We start from the raw sequence: 22,853 nt of genomic DNA, 5'->3' as shown, positions 1-22,853 counted from the left end.
TTTCCTTTTGTGTAATTGCTGTTTTGTGGATTCTGTAGGAATATGTCCACCAGCTTTGAACAGCTGCTACTGAAAACAAGCAGTAACTCCTCAATTAATGCATCTTGACAAAAATAGCCAGTTCTTCTACCCCCTGCCCTGCTTGAGGTCAAGATCTGTAAGACTTCAAACTCTTTTCTAGGCTCAGAGCCACAGGCATATTATGCATCTCTTTCATAAGATTACACTAAATAGTTCTCTTCTAGAAAAAGCTAAAAAGTGTATTTTGCTTGCACCACAACTCAACCCAATAAAGCTTGCATAGACAGCAAAGAAATTCTGCCCAACAGAAAAGGTCAGGATTTGTCCCTGTAGCTGTGAAATCCCTTTCCCCAGCAGAAGCTGGTAGGACTGGGCTTGTCTCTGCCCTAGAAGTCCTATCAGCTTCACAGCACCATTTCCAAGACTGTGGTGGGAGAGGGAGTGTTTATTCCAGAAAGTCTGGGATGTGACTGCCAGCACATGCATCTCCTAAATACCTTCAATAGCACCTATTAATCTCTAGAATGTCCTAGTCTGGTTTTGCAGTCTGTACCACCACTAAATTTCAAGGGTGAACCTGTAATCTGGGCCATAATTATTAACTGAAATACTAACTGTGATGACTTCCTATTAGCAAAAATGCAGTGTTGGTGAACTACCAGAAGGATTGATGCATTTATTGTTTTGGGAAAGGGAGCTGGAGGTTTTGTGTGAAGGAGGACAGCTTGTGTATTTTTAATGATAGATACAATACAGTGCCTTGCAAAAAGAGCTTTGACTATCTTAAGTTTCTCATGCAAGAAGAGAGAAAAAATCTGGTGTTTTAGACTGAAGCAATTGTCAGAAGAATGAAAATCAACATTAAAAAATTTAATGGATGCACTATAATGTTTTTTTAGAACAGTGCTTATAAAAGTGATGAAATTCAGGATTTTATTTAAAGTCAGTATAGTTCAGAAGTATGGTCTAACTCACATGTAAAAATTCAATGGGAAAATCATGTAATACATTCATATTTAATTTCTTTTTCTCCATTATGAGCAATCCACACTGGTATATTTAAAACTAATGTAGTAGAAACTGCAGTACAAGGACAAATGGCATTTGATATCAACCAAATATCCCTTCCTTTCATCAACTGAAATGGACAATATTCATACTATGCTGGACATAATATGGGCATAAAGGTTACTTTTAACTCATCATGTTTGTATTCAATGTCAATATTAGCAACTGTCTTTGACAAAACTATGACAAAGTGTTTCCTCTTTTAATTAATCCAATTAAAGTGGCGGTCAGTCCTATATCCAGTTATCTTTGGTTAACACTTCTTTGTCTTTCTGATATGCTAAAAAAACAGAAAATCCCCAACCAACTAAAAAAAGACCAAAAAAACCCTAAACAAAAAAAAATACAAACAAAACCACTGAAAAAAACCAAAATTACCAGAACCCTGTCTGTTGTAATTTTTTCATACATGAAGTGTGAGTGTATCAAAGCCTCTTCACAGGCCTGTGCTTACAGGTCACCTTACATCCAAGCAGTCTGCACAAACTCATAGAAAACCTTGAGATTCCTAAAATTATAAATATTCTTGTGAAATTGGACACACCATCATATTACATAGCCATCTGGGCATGATTTATTATCCAGCTCCTAATTTTCCAATTGTGAAACTGTTGTGACACTGCCAAGGCTGGTCAGGCATGTGCTATGGCCTGATAGGAGCACAAACCTCACTGCAATGAGGCCCCAGGTACCAATAACAAAAGAGGCAATAATAAGAAACAATTGCTCTGGTTTTGGATAGTACATTTTAAAAAACTTTAAATGTTCATGCAAGACGTAATCCACTTTAATCTCTTCTTACTGTTTCCAAACCTGTGACACTTCTGGAGTGAGGCAGGCTCAGTGACAGAAAAATAAATATGCACTTTTGAAACATATTTTGAAACATTACAGAACTCCTATGGTAGCTTCAGCTGGGGTAGAGTTAATTTTCTTCACAGTGGCTAGTAGGAGACTATGTTTTGGATTTGTGCTGAACACAGTGTTGATAATAGCTGTTTTTGTTGTTGCTGATCAGGGCTTTCACAGAGCCAAGGCCTTTTCTGCATTCATACTGACACACTGGCAGTGGAGCTGGGGGTGCATGAGAGGCTGGGAGGAGACACAGCCAGAACAGGTGACCCAAACTGACCAAGGGATATTCCACACCACATCAAATCATGCTCAATATATAAAGTGGGGGGAAGAAGGGGGAAGAGGGGGACACTTGGAGTGATGGCATTTGACTTTCCAAGACACCTTTACATGTGATGGGGCTCTGCTCTCTTGAAGATGGCTGAACAGCTGCCTGCCCCTGGGAGGCAGCGACTTAATGCCTTGTTTTGGTTCACTTTTGTGCACAGCTTTTGCCTTCCTTATTAAACTGTCTTTATCTCAACCCAAGAGCCTTCCATATTTTACCCTTCCAATTCTCTCCCTAATCAATCTGGCTGGGCAGTGACCAAATGGCTGAGTGAGGCTTGGTTTCTTCCTGGGGTTAAACCATAACAATGCCCTAATGTGATTTTTGGTTTTGATTTTTGGTTTTGATTGAGGAAGAGTTATGAAGAACCCGTTCCAGTTTATTTTCCCATGTTTTAATATTACAGTTGGAATTATTTCATTTAATGTTCTTCAGGAATGTACATCGCTCTCCAGAATTTCACTGTGTATAGGAGTGAGTTTTCTGAATGCCCCCTCCTAGCAAGCTGGTTATGAGAGGTAGTGCATCACATCAGTGTTTCTGAATATTCCCTTCAGTTTGACAAATCTTCCTTTCCAGCTTTTCTTCAGGGAGTCCAAAGCCAAATATGAAATTAAATTCTATTGTTTATGGTATATGCAATGGGAATCTTGTCATTTTCTTCTGCTTCCAAATGGATCAAAAGCACATGTATGGATCGAGTCCCTTTGGAAAAACCTCAATGTGCTGTCAAAGAACACTGAAAGTGCCACCCAACAGCCCAGTGTTGTATCTGAATTCCAATTTCTTCCACATAAAAAAGGACATAGTTTGAATATTCTTGGAATAAGTAGCTGACATAGCACTGTAACAAGTAGTGGTTGTTTTAAATTGTGCTAACTGTAACATGGAGTGTCTATACTGTCTTGTATATCCACACAGACTTTCTGCTGCAATGCTGTCTTTTTCTGTCTGAGTTCATTTGAATCACTGTCATTATGTTAGTTTCCATAAAAAAAATGTTCTTTTTCTACAAATGAAATGAGAAAAACTAATGGAATTCCATGGAAAGCTTAATGGACTTTCTCCTTTTAAAAAGAAGACCACACAGTTTAAACTTCATGCTTACTTGTGTGAAAGCATTACCATTTGACTTTTTTAGATTTTAAAACCTGTAACTCCAGTTTCCAACTTAAATAGTTCTCTGTTGCTTCACATTTTGTAGAATTTTTAGTTAAAAAAAAAGGTAAAGAAATTAACAAATTACTAAAACTCATATTTGTAGCAGAGAAAAGTATAAGAAGATTGAAAAGAGTTTGAATACAGTTTTGCAACATGGATATACCTTTTGTGGTAATGATTTTCATAGTACTATAAAAAGTCACCAAGTGATAGTAAAAATATTCCCCGTGAAGAGAGGTTTATGCAAATATCAGCTGTGAACAGAGGGTGAATTTGGGGCAGAGTGATATGAGTTCATGTCCATCTTATTTTCTTGTGAAGTAAGGGCTGATTGAAACCCTTGTCATGCAGTAATTGATTTTTAAAGTGTCTCTCCTTATAGGTATTTAAAATAAGAGCAAACACCATGCTTATGTTCAACTCAGTCTTTAAACACATGGTTTAGAGAAGTATGAGAACCTTTCTGCTTTTATAAATCATCTCCATCATCTGTGCTAAAGCTGCTTCTTCTGCTGCTCTCTTTTGATGCAGCTGGAGATGTGGAGGACAAGAGTGGGTCTGTTCCAAATGGTGACACTGTGTCATCCAATAAAATTTCCTCTAGTCGTTGTTCTTCTTTTAAAGCTGCGCTGAAGGACAGATCTGTGAAGTGTGAAAGTGGATCGGAAAAGGCTGTGGATCCGTCACAGACATCAGAATTTTGTCCATGTACCAGAGGCATTGGTTGAGAGTAGTCTACAGAGTTCTCCTCTGGGTAAGACTGTTGCTTGATGACCTGTGCAGCTAAATCGACAGCGCTGAGCGAAGACATGACTGGAAGGCCGTGCGCACGTGCCTGGATCTCCAGTTCCTAACATTTCAAACAAAAATAATTAGACAACAATTTTAAAAGAGAAATCAGTCTCTTCAGAACAATTGCAGAAATATTCAAATCATGTATGAAAATTTATTATACCTGTAGCCCACTTGTGAGATTAAATTTTTAAATATTAATTTTTTTATCTAAGAATATTTGCCACTCAAGTGTTTTTCTATCCCTTTCTGTCATTAAGCAACTATTCTACAAGAACAGGAGAGGTAGGGCAGCCTCTCTAAAACCATTGCATACTGAATCCAATGAAGGTAGCAGAAGAATGCTGCAACTCGACAGTTCATTATAAAGCTGCTATTCAATGAAAAAGAAGATGCTTTACTTGATAATGCTTGTATTATACAGATATATGAGTAAATCAACATATGTAAGATGATCAGTTTTATGTCTACCTACCTATCTACCCATCCCATTTCCATAGGTGTATGTCAATACTAGAATCTTATTTTTCGAACCATGAAGGGTTATATTCTGCCTCTGTGTCAAAAGCAGATACAGCATAAGACACTTTTACTGGGGAGTGTAATGCATTAAATAGTTTGAAAGGGAAAATTAAAATATTGAAGGGAATTTTGCGTCCAGTATTGATTTTTTGGCTGCAGGAATATAATTATTTCCTTATTATTTTTGTCTTTGTTTCTAACAGATGCATCATGAAACTGTTTGTAAAAATACTTTATTACTTTTCCACTAGTTACCTTATGTGAGGGGATAATTATCAAAGAAATTTACTAGAAATCTAAAGAAAACTCCTTCACCAATATATACAGAAATAAATAGGCAAAGTCAATTTATTTTTAATAAAGGTCATTTGAAGAAAAATTATGTGGATTAGCAAATTTCGATGAGGGATAAATACTGAGAAAGCTTTGTAGTTCATGGCAACACTTATACAAACCTGGACTCGGAGGAGAAGTCTTCTGTTAGCATGCTCTAATTTCTTCTGCCTGTGTTCTAATTCTCTGGCTCTCTGTTGTTCTTTTTGTAGCCACTTGATGTACTCTACCGATGCTTTTAAAATAGTTCCTTTGTTCCAGCGCATATCACTGCAGAATGTAGAGATAACCTTTTCACAATTGTGCATGTCAGCAGAATTCATAAGAACTTACAAAATCTTTTACATTAATATGAAATAATGATTTACATGACTATTATTCACTCTTAGATATTATTGCTTCTGAATGGAAATTTTAATAGAATAGTTAAGAAGCCCTTATATAGTAAAATTAATCCCAGAATGAAAATAAGTGTCAAAAGAAAGTAATAAAGTGACTTTTTGTGGGAGAGCTAAATGCAATATCATGATTCTACCATTACAGTTTTTATATTTTTAGTGAAAATTGCTTTTATTATTAACTCTAAGATTAAAATCTATGTGCAGTATTTCTGCATTAATGAACTAGGAAATATACATTACTGAGGACTTAAGCCTAAATTTTTAAAGATCATTTTGAATATACTACTCCTTTTACCTGACTTACTAATGAGGTTGCTTTTATGCTTGTAGAGAAAAAAATGATCTGTGCTGAATGCCACTCCTCATTGATGACAGACCAGAAAAATCACACTTTTATAATCATAATGACTAGGGAATGACAAAAAAAATGTTCAAAAATCTTGAAACAATATTAAAAAAAACAAGTTAAAATCTACAGCTACATGCAGACCCCAACTCAAAAAAAAAAAAGCTTTGCAAAGAAATGAGATTAAACCTCCCTATCATTCAGGAAATCATGGTTTGACTTCCAGCTTACAAACAGCCTTACTAGCAGCAAAACACTTGTCCAGATGTAATTGTGCAAAGACTTTCCATGTATCCATTTATCAAATTTTCATGCATTCCTTTAAGTAAGGTCTTGGAACAAGAAAGAATATTTCTAAAAATGTTTTATTTCTAATAAATTTCAGAATTATATGATACAGGATGAGTTCACTGTGTTAAATATACAGATATATGGGCTTTATCCAAACTATTTACTTCACTGCAAGATTGGTTAGGCTGAGTGGGTGGTTAGCCAAACTTCTGGTCCCAAACACAACTGTGAGAAAGAAAAGCTGTTAAAACAAGAATCTGATGCTGGGAGAAACAAGCATTTTTTCAATACCTATTCCAAAGACAGATATTTACATGCTATTATTTATGGAGTGAAAAAAAATATAAATTATATGCCTGACTATTATCACTTTCCCTTATTCATAGAATCATAGAACATGGTGAGTTGGAAAGCACCCATCACAATTAGTGAGTCCAACTCCTGGCCTTGTACAGGACACCTCAAGGATCACACCATGTTCCTTTGGAGCATTGTCCAAACAGTCCTTGAGCTCTGCTAGGCACGTGCAATGACCACTTCTCTGGAGAACCTGTTTCCAGGGCTCAGCTACCCACTGTGTGAAAACCTTCTCCTTATATCCAGCCTAAAGCTCCCCTGACTCAGCCTCTCATAATTTCCTTGAGTACTGTTGCTGGTCACGAGAGTGAAGAGATTGGTACTTGCCCCTCCATTTCTCCTCATTAGGCTAAGCACACTTAGAGATTTCTTTTTCTTCTGAATGTATAGTGCAAAAGCCATGCAGGTACAGGATTTAGGGATCCAGACCACCCAGCTTTTCCTGATGCTTTAATAGGGATAAAATCTTATGGATAAGATAAAATCTGATAAATTTAAGACACTAAGAAGAATACACAAAATTATTTTTTATAAAGCATCACAGTGTTTAACCATACCATAGAATTTAGATAATTAGCTAGAGATTTGGGAGTAACATTTTTTTTGATTCAAGAGCGCTCAAATTCAGATATCAGTTCTCCCTGGACAGCACACAAACTGTGAGGCTCCAGTATACTGGGACCTCCCCTCCTCTCAGTGCTGCAGGCCAGAAATGCACAGCTTTTGGGGTAAGGAGGTAAGGAGGTCAGAGAGAAATTAATTGTTATCCACAATCTATCTTTGGGTATGTATTCTGACTTAGACATTGCCTGCTCAAAAAAGCTAGAGCAGAGGTGTGACTAGGAGCCAAGAGCAGGATAAATCTCCCCCACGATGGCTGAACCATCTCTTGGCAGCTCCTCTGCCTTCTCCTTCCTGCACCTCTTGAGCAGGTGGGAGGACAGAATTTCTTGCCAGCATCCCATGGGTGGGCACCCTCCTAGGAGAGGACTTTCTTCTCTCAAATGGCTTACCTATCTTCAAACTGTAATGGGTAAGGAAGCTTTTAGCACACATATTTTCTGGACAAATCTTTGACCGCCATCACCATGTCACAATTTCATTTTTGTCACACCTCTTTGGAAAGTTAGGTAAAATACTGAGAGATCCCTGTTTATGACTAAATTGCAGTGAAGTTTGAAAGACAGTGAAGTTTCTGTCTGCCTATGCCAGACCACTCATGAATAAAGAAGCTAAATAAATAAATAAAGTTAGCAGGACAAGAACTTTTCAAACTGGGACTCTCCACTGCCATCTCAGATATGAGCTTTATGTGCTATATGGAGAAACACAATCTACCTCAACAAGAAAGTTAGTCTCTAATAAATACTAAAAACAAAACTAAGACAGCTTTGAATGGATGGTCTGAACCTAAAGATATAGTACTATGAAATTAAAAACAAAACCATAACTGGAAAATGGAAATAATTGAGGAAATGTACTAGCAGCAGAAAAATTTCACTATATCATGTATTTAGAAAATATTTTATAGTGTTTTCACCAAAAAAATTAATGTCAGTTATGATATTTTACTAATTCAAAATCAGAAAAACAAAAAAATTTGGTTGATTTTTCTGATTGACATATGAATAATTCATATATTCTTGACTGTACTTGAAATATTTTTTGATTAAATTCATTCCTGTTACACTTAATTGTTACAGTGAATATCACCTTGTGATATGGCTTACTTTTAGTTCATGTTTCCTTGATAGTTTCAGTTTTTATTTCTATGGTAATGATTTTTTTTCATAGTTTTAAATAAATCTTCACTGAAAGACTAATTCCTATATTCAAACGGCTGGAGAGATGGACCTGGTCAGCTTTTGCATGAGATACATATTGATAGATATCTCTTGTGGTAATATTTACAGATCTGAGAGGCAAAACTCTAATGGAGAGCTAGGACAAAAAGGCAGTGGTTACTCTTGTTGTTTAAGAGGCTGCTCTTTAACCTGTATATATATGTGTGTGTGTCTGTGCATGTGTGTGTATCCCACATATGGCTTCAAAAAACAGAAAAGAGACTTCAGCTCATTTCCATTAATTTAACTTTGTTGAAGTCAAAGAAGCTTCATTAGCTTACAGAAGTCGAACTCCTGTAGGAAGGATGGGAGCATCTGAGCAGCTAAGATTAGAACTAATTAATAAAAGCAGTATTAGAAAGAGTGTGATAGTTACAGGGTTTGCAAGACACACATCAGTTACCAATAACAAATCATTTGCAAAGTTAACACTGTGTTTGCAGAACATTTCTTTCCCTATTTCTGAGAAATTAGCTTTAAACTAAAGAAATGTGCACAAAGAAGTACTTGGAAGGACTTGGTACTTGTTTTGAGGATTTGCACTGTTGCCAAGTGTATTATTCTGAAAGAGACAGCAAGTTTCCACTCTATACCATCATGAGTGTACACAATTTTTCCTTTGCAAGTGTATCTGTGCTGGCTGCTAGAGGGTCTGTCCACAGAGGTCAGGCTCAGATAGATGCAGAGAGTAGAAAGGAGAGAGTGAGAGCAACCCACTGCTTCTGCCCAAATCCTCAGCAGTTCTCTTAACATTCCAGTTCTGTAAAACTACTAAAATTATTGAAGGAAAGGGCTTTTTCTCTCTGAGCTTTCTGGCAATTTAAGCCCGACTACCATTAAACTGCTCTTGTGTAGGCATTGCCAGACCCCATCACAATAAGAAATCCTGTTAGCCACCTAAAAGGTGGATTCTGAAAGGTTGAACACAAATGGAAAGGCGGGTATAATTAAAGGAGCAGGTTATGAGTTTTTCAGCAAAAAGAACTGAGTATTTCTGGCATTTTTAAAATTCTATTTTTGAATTATTCTGTAAAACTGATTTGCATTTCTGAATCATCTAGCACTTGGATATCTAAGCATTGAAAATTAAACAAAAGAGTCATAGTTCTTTGTAACTTATCTTCATTTTCTAATGCTGATGAAGTGAACTTAAAACACCCATTCATTTATGTAATGTAATCCACACTTTTCATCATTAAATTAGAAAAAAAAATAAAAAATGGAAAGAATAGGGGTTTAATCCAGTCAAAAGAAAGACCCTTCAGAAGCTCTGCAGGAGCCAAACAAGTTCACCATATAACCAACAAAACAAAAGTGAAATAAAAACCCCACACAGCTCTTCTAAGAAATATAAATCACAAAAGGTTTTCAAGTGGCATAAAAAATGTCCTTTTTCTTTTTCTTATTCTGAATGTAATCTTTTTGAAGCAAGCCATCTGGGACAGGCATGCTAACCACAATGGCTTAGTTATAGTAGTATTTGCTCTTCAATGCAGAGGCTGATTTTCTTCACTGTCATTAGACTAAGTATCAGGAAGCTTTCTCCTTTTACAACCAAGTTTCCACTCTAAGAAGAATCTTCTAACATCAGTATGAGGCAAAAATGCTATGTGTGATAAAAATGCTACAGATAAAGTATTGTAAGCCATGATAAATCTCTTTCTTTCAAAGAAGACGGGGCAGACTGGGGGCACAGTAAGGTGTTATGAAGTAAAAAGCAGGAACTGAAAGAAAGAATAAGGATGCTGAGTTATGATTTGTCAAAACAAGACCATAACAAAAGGTAATAATAATTTTGATCTCCTCGGCCAACAAAACAATACATTCAAATTAATATTTTCCACCTAAAAATACAAATGTTAAAAAAAAGTGCTTATACTTCTTTGAATTAATTTATCTTTTCGCTAAGCTATACCTCAATTATGTTGCAACCTGGTTTTTCAAAAGCCCTGCATGTTTTGATGCCTTTTTTTCCTTAGCACCAACTTAAAAGCTTTTCAGTAGGCCTGCTTTCCAAAGGAGTACTGATTATCAGCCTTTTGAAGACAGCAGTCTTCAGAATGTGAGGTACTTAAGTTCACCTTGTTCTTTTGTAAACATAAACCACTCTGGGTCTGGTCACAGGGCTGAACTCAGTCACGGGTTTGCAAACTAAAACAAGATAAGGCAGTGATTTCAGAATCTATACCCGAAACATTTTCATCAGGCAGCACCAAAAACCGAGGGTGAAGTCTGTCATCCACTTACTGGAGCAGAGCTGCAGGTTCAGGTAAATCATTTTAAGAACAGCTTAAATGATTACTCTAGGTACTAATATTTTGATTGAGTTCACAAAGTCAATCTGAATCCAGACCAAAACATGTAAGTGAAACACTTTTATAGGCAATCAAAAAGTGCAGCTGGAATTTGTACCCCATGCCCGTCTCTAATTGCAGCATAACCAGTTCCTATTTTTGCTTTATAGCTGCAAACCAACAGTGCCATCCACTGTTTTTCTGAGAAATCTTTCAATTACTTGCCCAAATGGCATGGATACTGAAAGATGCATAACAAAATTAAAACATTTCTAACAGGTTCTGCTTGCAATGGATCACATGTCTAAAACTTTATTTAGTTTTAAATAGCGCTTTTTATTCTAATTCAGCTTTAACACCTAATTCCATATTAATAATAAAAACATGCCCATTTATCCAATCTTTGGTGGATGCTACAGAAGGAACTGAGTTTGTGAATTCTCTAAAATGGATGCAGTATGTTAACTTTCTGGTGGCCTCACTTCAGGTAAAGCCAACCTTCTACTTCTACTGTGTAAGTCTGACACAGCTTTTTATTGTTGCAGAAATCCTTAAAGTAATCAAAAGTTTCTGAGTCCTAAGGTTAAAAAAGCTGAAATATCAACAGATGTTTTAATTTGAAGTATCATGCACATCTGTATTGACATGCAAATGATAAAGACAAAATCTTTATAATCAATTTTATGCAAGTCACAATCATGCTGGTGCATTGCATTAAGTCTTCCCTAAGTGACAAGAGAAATCCAAGGCTAAAGTTCTGCATTAAAAATCACTCTGAATTGTTATTGTTAATCTTGCAATGGGCTTTTCTACAAGGCAGCTTTTTTCCTGTTGATGACAAATATAAGCTTTAAGGGAATGCACATATAGTTCAAGCAATATGCATTTTTTGTTTCTGTAAGTATATGCATTAGTATAAAATGATATTATTATAGCAATTATAGCAATTATTACTTTTATCCTTGCATTCTAGGACTGGTGCTTTCCCTGCACTAAATTGAATACTTTTGAAAAATGCTCAGTCTACAGACTCTTAAACGGATTTTATTTTTCTCTTCATCAAAGGGCAGATAGTGACAACGTAAACTTCGTGTTATCCCACTAGAGGGCCATGGCTAGAGCTGAAAGCATCACTACTTCCTTCTCCAGAGACACCACATAATTGTGCTCAGAGACAGAGAGATGGACTTTCTGTTGTTTGGCTTGTCTTTTTTTTTCATTTTCTTTTTAGTTTGTTTGTTTGTTTGTTTGTTTGTTTTCCCTTGATGTGGAAGTCTCTCTTAAACATCCTGAAATTTCTTTCATATTATTATGCTTTCGCATAAGTTTTCCCAGCAGGCACAAAAAATCTGTCAAGAGTTTTTTTACTTCACCAGCCTGATCTGAGCCAGTGACCTGGCATGGAAGATTTTGTATCCCATTACTCAATCCTATAGCCAGTATACACAACTGTCTCTTTTTTCCAGTATTAATACTATAAACATTATTATTAGAAAGACAGTTGAACTCACGGATCATTAGACTTGGGGATGAGTGTGCCAAGCTCCTTGATTCGGTAATTAATATTATACCTTCTTCTTCTCTCAACTGTTAAAAAGAAACAGTTACTATTTTTATGGTGAAATATTTTTGGAGAAATTCAACAAAAAACATTTTAATTAATTAAAAGCATGTTAGTCAATATACAGAAAACAATCTTCCTCAAATAGCAGTCCCAACACAAGCTCCTATCTGTCTCTGATTTGCTCTCAGGACAAACTCTATCATTAGTACTGTCTGTTATCTTACCTTAACTATAGGGTTTTCCTCCATTTACAATTAGATTTCTAGAGAATTAAATAGTCATATATTGCCTAAATGTGAGCTAACATTTTTTTTAGTGATGTTTATATAGTCTTTCTCCACCATGCTCCCACAGAACAGAGATTTCAGCTTAGTGGAGTCTTGCTGGTGACTTCAACAGGGATACAAGACAATTTGTCCAACTGATATTTTGGCAGAACTCCTGTTACAGATCACAAAGTAACAGCTTCACTATCCCTTATTTACAATCACCAGCATTTAAACCCACAGAGCAACTACAACCATATTCCCTCAGTGAAACAGAGCAAGATTATGTCCCAAAAGCACTTCATCCCCTGGACATCTGTTTCTTTTGGTGATGGACAGCACAAAAAATATTTATGGTAATTTTTAAAACAGAGAAAATGGAAAAAACCCAGCATGGCTTAAACAATCAAACATATTTTCTGGATTTAAATTTATGGTTCTCCTAGGACAAACTATGTAGGGTGTCTTGGTTCACTTTGTAGTTTAGCTAGGAGGAAAAAAGAGAAAATAAATCTCTTAAAATTAGTACCCTCTCTATGTGCTCTCAGTTCACTTTATCAGCATTGTATGTCAGAAACTTCACACTTTTCTAGTGGATAGGTGCAGAGGATATCTCATTTCTTTGGGGAATTACTTGTATATAATTTTGACCCAGAAAGAGTATTCAGTGAGAATGTAGTCCCATTAGGGTACTGCTGGGTGTCAGAAAACAGCAATCTCTACTGGTGTTCTGGTGTGAGCTCACAATTTGTTCTCTGCCTCCACTTTAATTCAATCCAAATCTCACTGAATAAGCAAGATTCAGACTTTCTCCATCACTAAAATCACACTGAGCTCTGTCTCTTGTCCTTTGCACCTTGGAAGACCTTACCTTGGGCTCAATATGCTCATGCCACTGTACTGTCAGACCAGCCCTGGCCAGCCTAGAACATGAGCAGAATGAATGTATGTTCTGTGTTTGGAGATGTCCACTTAAAGTCTAATGGCCCAATTTTGAATATAAATACAAAAAGCCCAGGAGAGCTAAGTTATAAGTGTCCAGCCAATCCTTGTGAGTCTTCCAAGGCTGACTTCAATCTTCTCATAGTCATATGAGCATGCCACTTCCAGTCTCAGCCCCACAACGTGGATGACTTTTAGTGGTCTTCTTCCTGCACATAAAATGGTTTGCTTCCTCTCTGTGTGAGGCTCCTAGGTTTGTGCAGCAGTCAGTTATTTCCTCCCTAGCAGATTCAAGCTCCAGGAACAACCTGAGTGTTACTATTTACTCTGATAAAGTACTCTACCTTGGTGGGTTATATTATCTTGTCTTGTTTTCTATAGAAACAGGAATTTCACTTAACCAATTAAAGCATCTCAGGTTTTTTGGTGATGAGTCACATATTCAGAAGACAGTGTTATAATCCTCCTGAGTGTACTGTTTAGTGAACCCTGACATCACATTGGAATGAATGTGCTGGATCTTGTAGGAGAGCCCAGTGTACAAAAACACATAACAACTGAAAAATTTTAAAAATATATTTCGGTTGTGTTGTAAAACTGGCAATGCAAACAAAATTGAAGAATATGCTTTAATTATACTGCTATGGTGTAATAGCTGTTGTTTAATTAATATTTACACTGTGGAAAACTCTGTAAGGTATTCATCAAAAAGTAATCAATTGATCATTAGCTATAAAACAAGGCAAAGAAAAAATGATCCTTACAAGTCAACACTTACAGAATCCTTTTTGCTTTATATTTTTGCATTTTTTCCTGAAAAGAAACTTCCAGTGGTTATGTCAATGAGTTAGGGGCGGAGATTTTTAAGCTTGGAAATGTTACAATAAAACTTTCCTGATGTATGTCTGTAACCTTTCCAGACATATCCTGAGTTATCAGTAATATTTCAAGCATCAAATTTTACATAAGCCAAATCAGAAAATTATTTTTTCAAAATGCATGGACAGGATTATGATCAAAAAACCCCAAAGTCAAAAAACATTAAATAATGTTTTAAACTCTGTCTGTTGCATAAAGGGATTCCACTTCTTAAATCTAAATCCCTTGTCATGGTTTCATTCAATATACAGTCTTTCAAAGGGAACTTTTTTCCAGTGCCTATATTACTCCTTGTTATTAGAATGTACAAGAACATTGTTATGAAATGTAGACCTTAGTTCAATCTGAAAATTCAAAGTTTGTATAATTCAAATCAACTTTCAAAAACTGATTTTTCAGACCATCACTAAGAAACCTGATCTTCATAAAAGAGTAAATCACACTGACAAAGCCTTTATATTCGATTCATTATTATGTCCAAGCCTTTAGATAGTAGAGCTATGTCCAGAGAGCCTTTGAGCTCTGTAGCCTGTCTGCAGTGGTATCTTCATGTCCTTCAGTTTAGTTGCCAGTGGTGAAAGTTCTCAGATATTTCTTCTGTGATCATGAAGGACAAATACAAGCCAAAGCAAACAGTGGAGGCAACAGTAAAACCTGGCATCCCTAATGCATCTATGATGAGCCTCTCTTTCCCCATGCAGCTCCAAATAACTTGTACCACCCCCTTTCTTAGTCCAGCAGAACTCCCCATTTCTGCCCTACCAGGACAGACAGCAGCTGAATTGGCATTCCAGAGATCATGTGCTAACAACATGTCTAAAAATTTCATGGTCTGTCTGTAATCCACAAAAAAATTACAGACAGATATAAGGATGCCTTCTGGAAATTCTAAGCAGCAGAAGATTGTCCACAGTGATTGCTAGCAGATTGTGCCAGTGGATGTATACTTTCAGGTAAGTCAGTTCATGCAAGTAAAGCTATAAATACCTCTGATTACTGGAATAGCCAGACAAACAAGATTGAAGTAAGAGAATAAAGATATAAATAGTGGCTATTAACTAATTACCAATTTAGGTTTAAATTCATAGAATCATAGAATAATATCTCAAGCTGGAAGTGATTCATAATGATCATTGAATCTAACTCCCATAGTATTTTTGTTGGAAGAACTGGAAAGGATAACTAGAAAATTGTAGCTACTTTATTCAGCACTTTCCAAAAAGAGTCCTGCAGCCTTTTTGTTTCAAATTATGCTTTAGAGGAAGAATTGTGTAATTTTATAGGCAATCTTCTCCCAGTAATGAAACTTTTTTTTTTCTATTCTATTCTATATAAACTAAAATTTTTTTTTGGTTTTGTAATTCTAATACTTGGACACTTAACTATGAATTTCACTGTGCTCTAAGACTGTTAATCCAGGACAAACATGCTTCTCATCTGTACATAGCTGCACTCTTGTCCATAAAGGGAACAGTTATGACAGGGGTTATGGGGCTTGTGTGGCAGAGCCAGAACACTGGTGAGTCTCACAGAGTCCTGCACTGATCTCCTTTCAATAAGGAGCATAATTTCAAAAATTTCAATAACTTTAAGAGGCTAGCAACCACTCAGAAGTTGTCTGATATCCTATGCAAATTTTTTTCTTACCCTTCACCCATAAGGAGATATAGCCTCTTGCTTTGGTGTCTCAGTAAATAATGTGTGAAGACTGGATTTTCACATGGTTGTTTTTCTTATAATCTGCCTCTTTTCTTGTCTGCTTTGCACTGTAATTCTTAGAGAAAACATCAAGTTGCTACCATAAAAAAATAATAGCAGGAGTTTATATGGAAATAAATTAATTGCAATATGCAAAGTATTTTGAAAGACAAAAATCAGAAATTAATTTCAAGAAGGAAAGCTTTCTGGTTGTCTGTTTGCAGTCTGAGTTCAATTTGATTAGCCTGCTAAGATGCTGGTCTGGAAGAAGAGCAGAGAAGTGACAGCTAATGTATAATGGTTTTGCATTCTCCATACATTCTATTTAATGAGATGGAAGATGAACATATACTTACTGAGATTGTGGTTATCCTTTTTTTGTCTCTCCTTTGCCATTGCTCTTGTATCTGCTTCTGACAGAAAGTAACATTTATTAAAATATTCCTTAAGATGCAATTCCAGTACTTCTTTCATCTTTTGAAAATGGCCTCTTGTCACAAAGACCAGACTTCCAGTCCTTTTACTGCATTACTATTTTTATTATTAAAACAGATCATAGGCAAATCTTTATTCCACCAGTACTAAACTCTGAGCAAGTCTGGCAGGTTGCTTAACATTTTTTTTATGGCACTTTTTTAAATTTAAGAATGTAGAAATGCTGTGGAGGGGTATTTTTCTCCAATTTCCTGTATTTTACATCAGGATAAAACTTACAATACACTAAGGTGAATATGGATTTTCTATATCCCATAATGCAAGAGTTAATCAGATTTGTAAGATATTGAATAAACTCACTGTTTCCTCTGAGTGACATTAATAAACTGTACATGATTTTTAGCATTCTTTGGATTAATTGAATGTAACTTTTAAAGTTCTTAATCCACAAATATAGCTTTACCTTGAATAGTCTTATTGTAAAGTTTTAAAATAACTATTTGTTCTACCTTGGAACAAATTCAATGGATGATAATTTATTTATGTTGCTGGCCAGGAGCCGACATGTGGAAGAATATTTTGTTTTCTAAAATATTAAGTTTTTTCAGAAGCATGATGTTCATAAAAACAGGGGACAAATACGGTTCCTGAATTGCTAAAAAGAACAGAAAGAAAACATTTCTTCTTGATTTTTGTTCTTTTCCTTAAATGAAACCACAAACTGAAAATTCTCAGGAATTTAATTACAGCTATCTCTTTCATGGATAAGATCTATTCAACTTTTAAGACACACACCATCACTTATGCAGTTATATACTAAAATCTGAGAGTTCTTTTACCTGTGAGCTCCCTTTTTACTGGTAGATTAGCTGGGCAAGAAGCATTTGTGAGACCCATATTAGCTGGTGCCATTCCCTGGTCACTGTTATATATATCCAAAATGCTGCTAGATAGCTTGAGGGGTAGGAAAGGAAAGAAGAATAAGGGAAAAAAAATATAAAATAAGTAAAAGGCTTAAAATATTAAAAAAAAAAAAAAAAAGAAAAAGAAAAACCAAACCAACCACCATGCATGCAACGAGCAAATATCTTTGAATATGAGTCTGAGTCTGGTTTTCTTTAGAAGGAGTGTATGGTTATAAATCTAAGGGGAAGGTTTCCTGTTACACAATATTAACTAAAATTGAAAGAAAAGCAAAGGGTCACTGAAATGGGCCTGCTATTTTTCTACAGGTGCCATTTGTGTGGGCTTCAGATCTAGTGATGACCAGATATGAGCCACAGGGTCTGTTTCTCAATTGCTTCTACATTATATTTTCTAATTCCAGGGTTTCCATGACTGCTCTTCAAATATTCATTAGGTTGAAAGTCAACTTTACCGTGCTGATTTTGACCATACTCCCCTGTATGATTTTTTAACCACAACTCTAAACTCTGGATTGGTACCTCATATATGGCCTGGTCCAGCAATATAGAGACTCAGGGACCTAGTTATATGTAGCAGTTAAAATTAGAGTGGACAGAACATCAGAGAACATGCTTTGAGGAGCTGTACTGTTGTCATGATAGAGCAGATAATCTAAAGGCTTTAATGTGCATAATGTATACCAATATCCTTATTCCCTTAAAAATATAATAAAATATTATTTAAATAAGCCAAACAATGCACTCTAAGAAAAGTAAGGCTGAAGTATGTGGATTTCAGGTAATTGCACAATTACCTTTACGTGTATAACTACACATCTATGAAATAACTGTAAAATATGTAAAAGTTTACTGAAGAAATGTGTTGTTAAAGATTTCCACAGCACCTATGGATCCTGAATCAACCTGAATTTTCCACGCAGGTCATCGAGACACCAACCATAGGTCTGCTGGGAACCAGCTTTTTTCAGACTCTTACAATTTCTCTCTTTGTAGAAACAGAACTTCACCACAAGTTACTTTGAATGGAAACAATTTTTCCAATTACTTGCTCAGTGTGAAGTTGTTCCATGGCACTGTTTCCTATATTTTATGTTAAAACTGAAATTTTAAATTAGTTTTATTTTAAATAATAATTTTATTAAATTAACTAATAACTTTACTGGATGACCTGAGAATCTAGTTTGAGTGAAATTCTCCCAGTTCTATGACATACAATGAAATGAAACAATCAGAATTCTTATTGAGCACACATAAATAACATGCTCATTTTTAAACTAGAGCTTCATTACTTGGGAAAACTGAAAATTCTTGAATACCATTGGAAATCATAACACCAAGTCAGTTTTGAAAATCTGCTTATACATTTGATCTCTCAATGAAAATACTTTTTAAAAGAACGTTTGGAATTCAGATGAGTATTACTCAGAACAAGCTATGTTTAATATGCAGGATTTGAATGCTAAGAGCATTCTCACATTAAGTACCTTTGTTTCATTTGAGGGGTAAACTGACAAGTATTACAGAATTCACTGCAGTTTTACCTTTGCATTTTCTTTATTCCAGTGATAAGATAACTGTATTACAAGACTGAACTCATATCAGCTCTAGTTATATCTAATTACTTCTTACATTCATGTAACTGAATTTAGTTTATTCAAATGATATGAAAACAGAACGACATAAAAAATTGAGAATCAATGTGACTCCTACGTTCCTACGCGTCCAGGTTCTAGTCCACTTTGGCAAGAATGTTATGTGATTGAGGCTACATTTTGTGAAGTGCTAGGAAATAGTAAACACTGAAAATAATATAAACTAATAAATAATCTGTCAAATGAGAAATACATATCTGTCATTCATTACATATTTCACACAGCTGTGTACATAAGTTTAATAATTTGCATGAAACTGGTGGCAATCTTCAATTTAATAGATTGTCAATGCCATTAGTGAAAAAAACAAGCTTGTACACCACAATTTGACACAAATATGAGGTACTTAATGGATTATTTCTAATTTTAAAGAGAAATTCAAATTTTTCCTTGAAAGATAGTTAAATTTCTATAGTCTATTCACAAAGGTGTGAATTTAAATGACAATCTCCAAATCAAAGAGAAAGGTTTATGAATGGCCAATTCAGCTGGCAAGGAAAAAATAATGCCAACACACATAAAAGTTCAAAATTGCGTGATGGTTCAAAAGAGCATGAGTAAATTTAACTTGACATGCTTGGCCCTCCTGGCTTCCAGGGCACTGCTGGCTCAGATTCAGCTTGCCACTGACCAGGACCCTCAGAGCCCTTCCTGTGGCACTGCTTTTCAGCATCTCTTTCCTCACTCACTATATATGTGCAAGGTTGCCCCATCCCAGGTGAAGAATCCAAGCCTTGTCTTTGTTAAACTTCATTCAGTGACTGTCCAGCCCAGTAATTTGTCTAATTCTCTTTGCAGAGCATCTCTGCCAAATGCCCCATATCATCTTTATTTCATGCAGATGCTCTCCAGCATTCTCCCCCTAGTCATTTCACTATTTTTATCAGCCATTGGGAAAATAGAATCACCACTCCATATGTAGATGATGGAAATTAAGCCCAAACCTAAGTCATCCAGCTACTGATGACTAGAATCCTATCAACTCACTCTCAGTTAAGGGGTACATAAGTGTTACTCCCAAAGGGATGGGCAGGGAAGAAGAGACAGTGGGGCAGCTGTTCATTTTAAGGAGTGTTTTGATCGTCTAGAGCTTAATGATGGGACGATAAGGTTGAATGTTTATGGGTAAGAATCAGAGGGAAGGCCAGCAAGGCAGTTTTCCTAGTTGGACTTTGTTATAGACCACCCAACCAGGATGAAGAGGCAAATGAAGTACTCTATAAGCAGCTGAGAGAAATCTTTCATTGCTGGCCCTTGTTCCTGAGGGGAACTTCAACTTACCAGATGTCTGGAAGTACAACAGCCTAGAGGAAACAGTGCAGAAGATCCCTGGGTGTGTGACAGCTAACTTCCTGACAGCTGGTGAGAAAACCAACTAGGGAAGGTGACCGATGGATTTGCTGTTTGTGAACAGACAAGCAGCGCAGAGACGTGACCATTGGAGGCCACCTTGGGCACTGCTATCATGAATAATTAAAGTTTATGATTCTTGGGGATGTGAGGAGAGGGGTCATCAAGACTTGAATTTTCAGATTTTGGCCTGTTTAGGAGAGTGTTGAAAGACTCCCTTGGGAGGCAGTTCTGAAGGGGAAAGGAGTCCAGGAATGCTGAACCTTGAAGATACAGGAGCAAGAAATGTTCAAGTGCAAAAAGATGAGCCAGTGAGGAAGACTAGCCTGGCTGAACAGAGAGCTTTGGCTGGAATTGAGGGGGAAAAAAACATAATGGAGGTAAATGCAGGCAACGCAGGAAGACAGCAACAATGTTGGGAGGTTATGCAGGAAGAAAATTAGAAGGTCCAAAACCTAATTAGAACTTAATCTGGCCACTGCTCTAAAAGACAAGAATAAATATTTCTATAAACAAATCAGCAAAAAAAGAGGGGTAAGGAGAATCTTCATATTTGTATTGGATGCTGAAGAAAACACAGTGACAAAGGATGAGGAAAAAGCTAAAGTAGTCAATGCCTTCTTTGCTTCAGTCTTTAATACTACTGGTTCCTTGGGTACCCAGCCACCTGATCTGGGAGACAGAGAAGAATGAAGACATCACAATCCAAGGGAAATGGTCAGTGACCTGCTATAACACTTAGACACACATAGGTTCATGAGGCTGGACAGAATACACCTGAGTGCCCTGGGGGAGCTGGCACAAGAGCTCACAGAGCCATTTTTAGTCATTTACCAGAAGTTCTGACTAACTGAGGAGGTTGCAGCTACTGGAGCAAATGCCGTGCCCATCTACAAGGTGGAACAAGAGGAGGATGGAAGAACTACAGGCCTGTCATCTTAACCAAGGTGACAGGAAATGTTATGGAAAGTTAGTGCCAATTGCACTATCAACTGTGAATTTAGTAGAAATTCTTCAGTGAATTTACTAGAAAGCTCAATTCTATTGTAATGGCCACTATGACAGATAAGTGGCTTTGTGGATACGGTCACTGGTGTCCTTTGGCACACTGTCTTCATTCACAGCAAGCACAAAATATCTACTATGAATTAGGGTGCAAGGAAGAATTCTCAGTGTAAGGATTCAGGATCAGGAGAAGAAATGGAGAGTGATCAATGTGATTTGTTTTGGACACTTGAATGTGTCCAAATGAACTGAATGATCTCTGTCTCTTATTCTTGACTCTGAAGGAATTTTGGGGTGAATGTTGCAGGCCTCCCATGTGTACATTCTGAGGAAACCTCACTGAGCTCCTAACGTGAAAATTCCCAAATAAACTCTTATTTTAAAAATCACGTAAGAAAGATTTCCTTTAAAATTAATGATTTTTCTGATTACCAGAGACTTTTATAAAATTGTCAAATATGTCAAAGTATTTGAGAAAGAAACTCTCTACCTGAATTTGCTCTACATTGATATCAAGCACAGAAAATTCCAAGGAATTTATTTGCAAATGATACTGGGAGCAATCTTATAGTAGAAATTGGCTGATTTTTATACAACATGAGGAAACATACTTTTTGTCTGACAAAACAGGAAGTTCTTTTAGAAATGTAGACATCTGTAAACAACTAATTTTCAAATTATAAAATCAAAATATATAGCACAATATATTATAGAAACTGTGAGTTAAAATACATCTGGCTGTTTGGATGTGTACCAAAACTTCATACATCATAACAGAATTTATTGCTTATTGTGTCATTTAAGCAGGGAAAGTTTTTGCAGTACTGAGGTTTTAAATAGCTTCCAGGCCTACACCCAAAGGTACATATATATATATATACACACACACGTAATTTCATAAAGTTCAACAAAGTGTTACTAAAAGTACAAATCATTTAAAATGGCACAATTATACAATATGTGTACAATGATTATCTTAAAATTCTGTAGCACTGTGAAACCTGATGAATCCAAAAATGCTTTAAAAATCCATCTGATTCCACCATATCAAAAGCATGTTCTTGTTTTCAGTTTAGATGTGGAAACACAGATATTTGGGTATGAAAATTCCTTGCTACCAGCAAATCATTTATCTTGCAGGTGTCATATTGGTTCGCACCTTTGTTGTTCTGAGAAATCCTTGTAAGTCACATAATTTCCAAACCTTGCATTCATGATACTTACATTTATGTATATGTATCTAGGAATTTAGATGCAAGTGTCTCATAAGGAATGAGAACATAAATATTAAAAATAGCAGGACATAATACACTATCTTTTCCAGTTCTGAAATACAGCCAGCTTTGGACAAAAGATCAACAACGTTGAGCACAACAAATGGTTAACTGGGAATAACCAGTGACAATGTAGTACAGGAAGAGAATAATACAATTTCTAATTAAAACTGCAAGGAGCATTAAAGAAAGAAGACTGTAATTAACGAAGTTAGCATTTGGCAAGGACATTGGGGTTAACATTCTTCC

The 22,853-nt window shown here is 36.0% G+C and overlaps 1 protein-coding gene across 3 annotated transcripts in view; it reads right to left on the bottom strand.

Annotated features, from left to right (window-relative positions):
• Positions 1-3,506: 3,506 nt before the first annotated feature.
• TFEC (transcription factor EC) overlaps positions 3,507-22,853 on the bottom strand; it is a 59,572-nt gene continuing 40,225 nt past the window's right edge. For 2 of the 3 annotated variants that reach the window (XM_015629505.1, XM_015629506.1), the window contains 5 exons: positions 17,237-17,351; positions 16,319-16,375; positions 12,125-12,200; positions 5,203-5,350; positions 3,507-4,283 (listed from right to left, as the gene is read on the bottom strand). In XM_015629505.1, the coding sequence (XP_015484991.1) occupies positions 3,903-4,283; positions 5,203-5,350; positions 12,125-12,200; positions 16,319-16,375; positions 17,237-17,351 (777 nt within the window). In that variant the 3' untranslated portion in view covers positions 3,507-3,902. The remainder of the gene's footprint in view (positions 4,284-5,202; positions 5,351-12,124; positions 12,201-16,318; positions 16,376-17,236; positions 17,352-22,853) is intronic. The other variant, XM_033514685.1, reaches the window with a different exon arrangement.

The sequence above is a fragment of the Parus major genome, chromosome 1A (assembly GCF_001522545.3).
Source record: "Parus major isolate Abel chromosome 1A, Parus_major1.1, whole genome shotgun sequence".
NCBI lineage: Eukaryota > Metazoa > Chordata > Aves > Passeriformes > Paridae > Parus > Parus major.
The sequence above is the reverse complement of the archived record's forward strand: the minus strand, read 5'-3'. Positions and strand labels throughout refer to the sequence as shown.